The 10,000-nt window shown below is 41.6% G+C and overlaps 1 protein-coding gene across 2 annotated transcripts in view; it reads left to right on the top strand.

The window, feature by feature from the left end:
• Positions 1 to 10,000, top strand: part of LOC119583750 — a 16,514-nt gene that overhangs the window by 4,764 nt on the left and 1,750 nt on the right. Inside the window, exons 2-13 of one of the 2 annotated variants that reach the window (XM_037932410.1) lie at positions 1 to 1,669; positions 1,889 to 1,967; positions 2,060 to 2,170; positions 2,432 to 2,632; positions 3,127 to 3,334; positions 3,595 to 3,830; positions 5,532 to 5,605; positions 6,031 to 6,235; positions 6,541 to 6,705; positions 7,324 to 7,512; positions 7,676 to 7,820; positions 8,652 to 8,851. The exon at positions 1 to 1,669 is cut by the window's left edge and continues 1,222 nt beyond it. In XM_037932410.1, coding sequence (XP_037788338.1) covers positions 1 to 1,669; positions 1,889 to 1,967; positions 2,060 to 2,170; positions 2,432 to 2,632; positions 3,127 to 3,334; positions 3,595 to 3,830; positions 5,532 to 5,605; positions 6,031 to 6,235; positions 6,541 to 6,705; positions 7,324 to 7,512; positions 7,676 to 7,820; positions 8,652 to 8,851 — 3,482 coding nt within the window. Of the gene's footprint in view, positions 1,670 to 1,888; positions 1,968 to 2,059; positions 2,171 to 2,431; positions 2,633 to 3,126; positions 3,335 to 3,591; positions 3,831 to 5,531; positions 5,606 to 6,030; positions 6,236 to 6,540; positions 6,706 to 7,323; positions 7,513 to 7,675; positions 7,821 to 8,651; positions 8,852 to 10,000 lie in introns of both variants that reach the window. The other variant, XM_037932409.1, reaches the window with a different exon arrangement.

Here is a 10,000-nt window from a genome sequence, read left to right as displayed (position 1 = left end):
TTTCCCAAAAGTTTCATGATAGATTGCATGATGACTTCGATATTGAAAGTTTCGTTGGGTATGAAGACGATGGCGATGATAGCAGTCAAATATCGGTTCAGGCTTTGGCTAACAAAGTTGATGAGTTGGCCTTAAAAAGCACTAAATCACAAAAAAGAGATAGGGGAAGATATGACAGCACTGGAGATTGCAAAGAACATGGCCAGGGTATTCATGGAGTTGGAAGTCAAATGGAATACCATTCACCGAGGGGCATAACAGATCCAGCAAGTCAGGGGAGATTTACAGAGAAAGTGGAGACAAAACCAGTCGTAAGCAAGGGACAAGAACAAGTAGAGAAGACTGGAAAAACAAAGAGTTATTCAAGTGCTAGAGAAAACCGCAAGAATCGTATGGGTGGAAAGCCCTCAGCTCAAGGTAGGCAAGTGGCAAGCCAGGGAGGAGACCTCAAGATAGAAGTCACAGTTAATAAGAATAGTCAAGAGAGAACTGCTTACATCCGACAGGAAAGTGACAATAAGCGAAATGAAAGGGGAAACAAGTATCATTTGGCTCAGGAACTCAAAGGAGATGACACGGCCTTTCTGCATGACTCTGATTTCACGGCTAAGTCCGGGTGGTATGGGAAGAGTGTGGGTAGTACCCATGCTGACAAGTTTGAAAGAGAAGATGTTGATCCCATGATTTTTGTTGACGTACCTGAGGATGATTGGGGAACTGAGGTGGATAATGACACAGTGTGGTGTAATCAGCAAGGAGACGAATCACCTGCCACATGGACTGAGAAACCAGATTGGAAGTCCAAGCGAGAGAGGCAAAGGTCAGAGGGTGAGGATCTCCATAGGAGAACTGAGAGCCCCGGACGCAGGGGACTCATCCAGCTGCCGTCCCATAATGCAAACAGTGATGGACAGGAAATGGTTTCCTCTTCATCTCACCATCTTAGGTCATCAACACCTGTAGTGCAGAAACATTTATACAACCCAAATAATCCTAGCAAACCTGTCCCTGTTGTGCCGAGTGCTCGTGACATGCCCCCGTCCCGTGAAGTGCAACGAGAGGTGGCAAAGGGTGCAGGGGACAGTATGCATGGCTCAGTGTCTACTCATAACAACCAGCTAAGTGAATATGTGATCGAGGGCCAAAGTCCCAAAGTGGACCCATCACTTCTGTACAACATCCAGAAAGGGGAAATGGACATCAATTATTACGTAAGCAGCAATCAACTTCCCTTTGAATTTCGACGGATAATGGACATCAGGCAACACCTCCAATTGTGTTACAAACAGCTATTAGTGACTGACATCCGGATCTGCCAAGAGAAGAACATTGAGGGAAACCTGTGGAAGACGCTGTATTACGTAATAATTGAGAAACTGAGGGAATACATCAGCAGGGAGCCAGGATTAAAGGATCGCAGTCTGGCCACGCTAATGATGCTTGTTGAAGAGGGCCATAAATATCTACAAGACTTGCTGGAAGCTCTGCAAAGGGAATACAATTTCACCTTGGAGGAGCACTTAGAAGAGGGAGGAACCTCAAATTCGGTGACAAGAGGCAGGGTGCGGCTGGCATTGATGTCTGCCCAGAAAATACTCCTGTCACTAGGCGATTTAGCACGGTACAGAGAGCAGTACAATTCAACACCCAATTATACATTGGCAAAGAAGTAAGTATATAGGAAATTATTGTTTTCATGCATATTATGTGATAATACATTGATATTTTATTTTTAATTGACAAATAGAGAGATGTTTATTTCTTTGTAAAACTAATCTTTTCTCGTATGAATGTAAAATAGTATTTAAGGTAAGGTAATTTTGATATCAAAGTATTATATTTTCACTTTGAATTATATGCTAAGTACTGAAATCTAGGTGTGTTCCAGATGGTACCAGATGGCTCTCCAAGTTCACCCGAGAAATGGGCGTCCTTTTAACCAGCTGGCCATCATAGCTGTTAACCAGGTTGGACTGTTATTTTTATCATTTCATTGTTTTGGTTACATGTTTGAACATTTGAGATCAATTCAACAACACCGTTTTCTCCCCACACACAGAAAAGACCCCTGGATGTTGTGTATTACTACGTGCGCTCACTCACTGCCTCCAACCCCTTCATGTCAGCAAGAGACTCGCTAGTGTCAATGTTTGACGACATAAGAAAGAAAGTGAGTTTGCATTTTGCACATCTGTAAAGAGATATCTGTTATATTGGCTTCATTATTGTTACTACTATTGTTATTATTTTTACTATTATATTATATTTCACTTTTATTATAATAGGTTTACCTCTGGTGCATTTATATATGGAATAGTCATATTATACCTTTCATTTCTCTCACTATTTTGTCAGGACCATATAGTTCCTGATCCTAGGTGATGATTTTTTCATACTCTTTCCTTCCTTCCCTCCATCTCTCAACACCCAGTACCAAGCGGTGCAACGTAGCGAGCCAGACCAAGACATGGGTCGCAGGAACGATGGAAGGGCCCTGAGTGGGGAGGGCTTACGGCAGGAGATTTGGATCAGACCGGACAGTGGAGCAACCAATCGCCGTACTCTCTCGCAGTCTAACAATGATGACAACAGCGGAGCCTTGGACGACCTGAAGAAATTACCACTCGAGCAGGTAGTTGAGTGACGTCTTGTCGAGTGTATTTTGTAATTTTGATCTTTTGATTTTCAATATTTTCCTTACTATTTGGCCTCTCACAGTGGCCCTACGGAAGCAGCTTTATATTGATAGACAAAAAAGATATGTTTTATGGTTAACTTCTGGTTTATTTTGATAATCTCTTAGGGTTTGAATATCCTTTTCTTTTTTCTTTATCTTTTTCCTATCCTGATTTTCAGTTCACTTTATCCAACTACTTTCCCTCCTCAACCTCCTCCTCTTCCTTTTTCTCCTCCTCCTCCTCCTCCTCCTCCTCTCCTCCTCCTCCTCCTCCTCCTCCTCCTCCTCCTCTTCCTCTTCCTCCTCTTCCTCTTCCTCCTCTTCCTCTTCCTCTTCCTCCTCTTCCTCCTCCTCCTCCTCCTCCTCCTCCTCCTCTCCTCCTCCTCCTCCTCCTCCTCCTCTTCCTCTCAGCCATAATTTAATTCTCATTCTTTCACTCTCCATTGCAGCTCATGAAGAGATTCCTCACCAGCTACCTCCACTGCCATGGCATGCTCTTCTCTCGCGTTGGGCTTGACGGCTTCCGCGAGTGTTGCATTGGCATGCTGCGCGAGTTCTCTGTCCTCCTGCAGTCCTCACCTCCGAGGCTGTCCACTAATCACCTGTTGCAGATTCTTGCCATTAATATGTATGCTGTTAGTAATACAGAGTTGAAGGGTAAGGGTAATATGTGTTGTTTGTATTGTTCTTTGTTGATATTAATATGTTTTTTTTTTTTTTTGATGATATCATGAGCTGTGATTTTTTTTTTTATGGTGAAATTTAAGGAAAAATTTAAGACCCTGTGATTATCTTATTACTGTTATCTGGTGATTAAATTTGTAAAGCTGTCCAATTACATTTTTAATGTCCTTGCCATTCTGCATATGCTAGATTTCTTTTGTGCCTCTATCACTTTCTTTTCTCACTTGGAGTAGACAATCGTGTTGGCAGTGGGTACAGATCAGCCGCCCAGGAGCTGGCCTTGGTTCTGGCGCAGGAGATGTTTGGGTGCCTGGCACAGCATGTGGTCGAGCTCCTCCCACACAATGTTCAGCACCATCCTCAGCAGCAGCAAACCCCCCAGCAGCAGCAGCAGCAGCAGCCAGTTGCTGCTGTTGATCCTCAGAGGCTGTTTACCCCAACCCTGGCTCACTTCATGCCTCCTCTCAAGGTTAGTGGGCATTCTTGGTGGTCTTTGCAAGGCTTGATATTAGTGTGACAGCTGATAGATTGACCAATTGGCAATCTGCTCTATCTTCCCCCGCTGTTTGTTAGATCATCACAGAATAGTTTACAAGTACCTCTCTGTGGGTGGCTAATATGTTTGTGAAGGATATTTATGAGCATGCAAGAAGAGGCAATCAGTTATTTTTAGCCTATTTGCAAATTTCAGAAGTTGTACCCAGTAGGTCTGTACCAGGCATCCCAGAGAAACTTCACATGCCACTGAGAAGGTCATCGAGAAATTAGCATGAAGATTTTTTTTTATCATTGGAGTTGAAGTTTTTAAGGGAAAGAACTTTTTATTAAAATATGTTCTTGTTTTTTTTTTTCTAACAGGCTGAAAATTAGTTTCTAGCTTTTCGCTGCATACTCTTGAATATCCTTCACCAACATTTTAGTCTCTCTTCCAGAAAGAATAAAAGCCTTCTCTTACTGGATGATGTACTTGTAACACATTTGGTGGTGTGGGCAGGAGGCAGTGCAAAACACAGTAAAGGAATCTAGCTGCTGGAAACGTACAGTTGTTGCAGACATTCAAGCAATTTGTGGGAGGCTCAAGAATCTAAACTTTCTACAGTTACAATATGTATAGAATCCTGCTTGCATGAAATTTCAGATTAATTCCTCTTTGCTTTGCAGATTTTCTGATGATTTCCATTCTTATTGTGTTATTTTTATTCCTTCTAGTTTGCTGACCATAGATTTAAGGGAGACTGCTACATGTGCTGATATAGATTAGGGAAAAAAAAAAGAAAAAAATGCTTTTTGATATTACGCTGTGAAATTTCCCAGATCATTAGGTGTTTGTTTTGCTTACATCATGTGCACACAACAACAAAATACACTGTAAGGTCATGATGATGTGATGACGTCATTACACTGAACGACTGTTTAAAATGGATAGTGGCCTTAATACTTTAACGTTTTACTTTTCTTTTTTGGCTGTGAATAGTCATTTGATACCTTCAGACGTAAATATGAAGCATTTTGTAAAAATCCCCATAGATTATGGAATATCGCCTTATTGTTATCACTGTGTAATACAAGATCACAGTTTACAGTTACTTATTTCCCATTAATACCTAACTCATTCATATTTTTTAAAGATATTTGCATTCTGTCACCTGCATCCTATCATAAAATATTTACCCTGTTAATCCCAAGTAAATCTGTTTGATTTTTGATTTTCTGCAAATATTCATTGGCGAAGTTTATAGAACAGAGACCCGTGTTTTAAACAATACGACCGGTTTATCCATCTTTATTTTTTTCCAGATTTTAAATATTTCTGCGCATCTTACTGACAAACATATAGATTATGTTCAGAAATAATCGTCAACACATGGAAGAAGGGGGAGGGGGAGGAGAGGGGGAGGGGGGAGGGGAGGGGAGGGGGAGAGTGAGGAGGAGGGGGAAGGGAAGGGGGAGGGGGAGGGGTGAGGGGAAGGGGGTGATGATGATAATGATGAAAATTGCTTATAATTTACCCTCTGTCCTATTAAATGTCATACACTCGTGTCACATTGCCTAAAAGTTTGCACAATGTTTGGAAATGACTCCTAAATGATTGAGGAGCATTACGAGCACTTTTGAACCACAACTATTGCATTTTCCCATAATGATGATCTGATGGTGATCTGTGTCGCAGGCCTGGTGTGATTGGTTGCTGTACCACAGTGCTGTTTGGAATCCGCCTCCTGCTGCCCGCGAGTACTCCACTACGTAAGTGCAAGCGTATCTTTTCCCGCACAAAAACTAAATATCCATGCATTGAAAAGGAGTTTGAAAAAGAGAGGGTGAGGGTGAGGATGAGGATGAGAGTGAGAGTGAGAGTGAGAGTGAGAGTGAGAGTGAGTGAGTGAGTGAGTGAGTGAGTGAGAGTGAGTGAGTGAGTGAGAGTGAGTGAGTGAGTGACAGTGAGTGTGTGTATGTGTATGTGTATGTGTATGTGTATGTGTATGTGTATGTATGTGTGTGTGTATGTATGTGTGTGTGTGTGTGTGTGTGTGTGTGTGTGTGTGTGTGTGTGTGTGTGTGTGTGTGTGTGTGTGTGTGTGTGTGTGTGTGTGTGTGTATCTGTCTGTCTGTCTTAGTGTTCATTCAGCCACCAATATTAATCTTTGGATAATCTTTCTCTTTGTTGTCAGAGGTGTGAACTGTGATCCCTGGTCCAGTGTGGCCGAATTAGCGACCATTCTGCGTGGATTTGGGCCGCCTGATGTGCCTCTGACAGATGCGGCCTCGATAGATGCTGTGCCAGTGAAGCTGATGGAAGACAGTTTCCTTAGGGGTTATGAACCCTTGTTGCCTGCCCACCGTACTCTGTCCTACTCTCCCTCCCATATTCACTCGGTAAGTGACGAAGTTTCAGGAATGGATGGCATTCAAGGGGGTCAAAGGTGAGAATGATTATTTTTAGTTTAACCTTAGATTGGATGTTGATTTAATTCTATATTTGATAGAGACTGTATTATGTTTTTTTTTTTTTTTTTTTTTTTTGGCAAAATGTAAGTTTTGCAAGTGTTTGCCCCTAAATTAATTGACTGATAGGGACAGAGAGATAATGTAGCTTAAGGAATTAAAGTGCATGTAGACCCTGTGACTTGTATATAAGACCCTTACGTCCTATGAAAATCCCCATTTCTCTTACGTCTTAGGGTCGAGCTTGTGACTGGGCGCGTGTATTGAGACTTCAGACATGTTTATGTCAGTTCCTGTGTGGAGTGGACCCGCCGGTCTTGCGGCTACAGAAGACCGACCAGGGGGACGTGCTGGTGTCTGTGGTAGATACGTCACCTCCAGACACTCCAACAGCATCAAGGGTTTGTTGGATTAGTGTGGTCTTTCATTCTTGATATATTGGTATAAAAATATTTGATGTAAGTTACCACAATGCTTGATACTCTTTTATTTATGCATTTTTCTATTGGTGGTATCTTGTGTAGAGTATCCTTCAAGGTAGAATTCCACTATGGCAACATTTTGGAAGCGTTTGGAAACAGTTGCATTCAGATCCGTTCAAAACAAGGCAACCTGTGGCATGGGATAATGTTGCTTATAACAGATGGTAACATGTTTTCATTGCAACTTGATATATGTGACATGATATAGTCTGTAGCTGAGTTGTAATACCTTTGCAGCAGCAGCAGTGATGGTGTCCTGACATTACATTGACAAGTAGCTAAGCTAAAACATTGACAAGTAGCTAAGGTTTCACAAACTCATTGTTATTCAGCTTAAAAATTGCCATGTAGCTTGCTTTGTGAAGTAACAATGTTGGTGCATCATAGACATGTCTCTGCTGAAATATGTATCCAGCATATGTAGGCCTGACAGGTTGCCAGCAGTGCATTCCTTGTGTTGCCTCATTGAAATCCTAAGGTTCAAGCTAAATTTCATCCATTATTTTTAGATTGCTCAAAATGTTCCCTTTTCAACAGCTCTCTCTAAGCACGTCAGATGTAGAGATTGAGGACTCCTTCAGTGATAGCGAGCCTTCAGACATTGAAGAAGATGTTGAGGCAGAGACAGGCTTGGATGATGACACACCCCTTGCCTCCACAGTGAAGCTGCTCAGCATGAGGAAGAAGATGCTGGAGAAGAAACAGAGACAGCAGCGGAAATTGCAGGTGAGGAGCGGGCCTCTGTGGATGTGTTTGTGTTTGGGAACATCTTGCGTCAAATCAATTAGTTTTATTTCTTTTCTTCTCCTCTTGTCTTCTCCTGCTCCTACTTTTTCTCCTGCTTTAACTTCTAACTGCTGCCAGCTGTTTAATGAAGTTATTTTTTCAGACGCTCTTGGAAGGCTCGGTCACCTTGGAGATGGAAGTTCGACCGAGATTCCTCGTGCCCGACACCAACTGCTTTATTGAACATTTGGACCTGATAAAGGCTCTTGTTAACAGTACTCCATACACGGTCATGGTTCCTCTTGTTGGTAAGGGATTGTGGCCAGAGTGCTTGGTTTTACATGCTGTAAACTTACATTTGTATTGTATTGTACTCTGAGCCACAAGATTGTTCCAATTTGACACATTTTATGGTTTAGTTTTTTTGTGTAATCAGGTTTGATTATTATGGATCTTTTAAAACTAAGTAAGTAAGAACATGCATTTGGAAAATTACCAGATGATTTCATGATTCAGACATAATACTCATAGGATATCAGCTCATTATTTTCTTTACGCTCAGTGTGATAAAAGTATTATGATATTATGGGAGGATTTTTTTAATGAATAAACCTAAATACAACAACTAAAAACAACAAATAGGAGTGTAGTAATAAGGAAGTGGTAAGTGATTTGTGCATATGAGTGCCACAGCTCAAAACAGTTGTACTGGCACAGGAGCACATTGCAACTGTTGCAGAAGGTCTGGGTGACTTTCCTCTTCCTATTCTGCTTTTACATCCTGCACTACTGGTACTTTATACTGAATGTTGACAACTGACTGTATGTCATCACTCCCTGAAGCCAGCATACTGTAGAAACTGTGGACCTATACCCTTGACAGCTTTCTTTCCTACTGGTGCTAGAGGAGAGTGGTGCTATCTGTGTTTGTGAATTTAAACTAAACCTCGTTAGTGAATAATGAGATAAGTGAAGTAATTATGATGATAGTCACCAAATAGAAGTATATCACTTAAGTAGTAAAGAAACAGTGTGCCCCACTCTCCTACCATGAGATATCTATCCTGAACCATGACTTGGCACTCATTGTCAGGTCCAAAGCTTGCATCAATACAGTGCTGACACTTTTCTCATCACAGTTCTGAATGAGCTAGACGGCCTGTCGAGGGATGCGGCTGTGGCCAAATATGGATCGATTGGCCACGCTGTCCGGGTGAAGGAGGGAGCAGCAGCGGCCCTTCACTATCTCAGAGACACTAAGCCCCATTCCCTAAAGTGTGTGACGTCGCAGGGCTCTGTACTCTCGTCCACGAGCTTCACAGCGGAGATTGACATGCCAGTGAGTTGGAATTATGTTTACTAATTAAGAAATATGACTTAATTTATTAATTGCTCCATTACTAGACAATCAGTGCTATGCCTCAATTGCTATCCATTATCATTATCAATACCTTTATTATTATCGTAATACTAATATTAACCCCTTAGATCAAGTTGTGTCTTTGCAATCACATCACCAAAATGTATAAGGCTCATGTGAGTGGCCGCTCTACTGGGTGCGCGGCTTGTAGGCCGGGCACACACAACAAGACTCTGTGCCTCCTATTTGCAATGATATTTCCTCTTTTTACGCATAAGCATTTTTAGCTCTTTTGCCATTTTCCGATGTCCATATTTGCCATTTGATTTGCATTATCTAGATGGTAATAGACTGTTTTCTTTGCACAGACTCCACATTATCTCTCTAGATAGTCTACAACTCAGTGTAAGAAAATTAAAGATCTGTAACGCTTTGTTCTTTGTGTACTTTTTTAACCCAACTCCGTTGGGTAACAGAAATCTTTGAGCGTAATAAACTCTGATGATTTCTGGCAGTGGTCAGACACTGGGCGTGAGAGTCTGCTACATCATGCGGAAGTACCCCACAGACCAAGTGGTATATCATGATGCTAGTATATGTAATATTTATTTTTCAATGATGAACCTGCATCACCAGTCATGACACCAGGAGTACGAAGCTGAGCATAGAAATGGCATCTGCCATGGGGCCAGCGCTCTTCCAGTCATGGCTCATGGACATTACATTCCACACTTGTACATTGATGGAAATAATGCAAAATTACCAAATGAGTGTAATCAACCTCCCAAGAGGTTTGTGCACTTGTGGTGAGTCTTTCCTATTACCCCAGCCTTCAGCCGAAATGCTAACAACGCTCGCGTCACCCTGCAAGCAGCCAAATTTTTCTGTGACTGCATGTTCACGTCATCTGCCCCTTAAGCCAGATTTTTTCATGATGTGATGGTCATGTCCACTGGATTGAAGGGGTTAATAACAGGAATGATAGCACTATAAGTAAAAAAGTTTATATTGAAAATTCAAGGAATGGAGTAAATATGTGAGGTGTATATCTAGTAACTTGACTCTTTGGTGATGAAGTGCTTTTGGAGCAATGTAAGTATAAAAAAATAAAAATGCCAAACAATTCTG

The sequence above is a fragment of the Penaeus monodon genome, chromosome 17 (genome assembly GCF_015228065.2).
Source record: "Penaeus monodon isolate SGIC_2016 chromosome 17, NSTDA_Pmon_1, whole genome shotgun sequence".
NCBI classification, from domain to species: domain Eukaryota; kingdom Metazoa; phylum Arthropoda; class Malacostraca; order Decapoda; family Penaeidae; genus Penaeus; species Penaeus monodon.
This window is presented reverse-complemented; position numbering and strand designations above follow the sequence as displayed.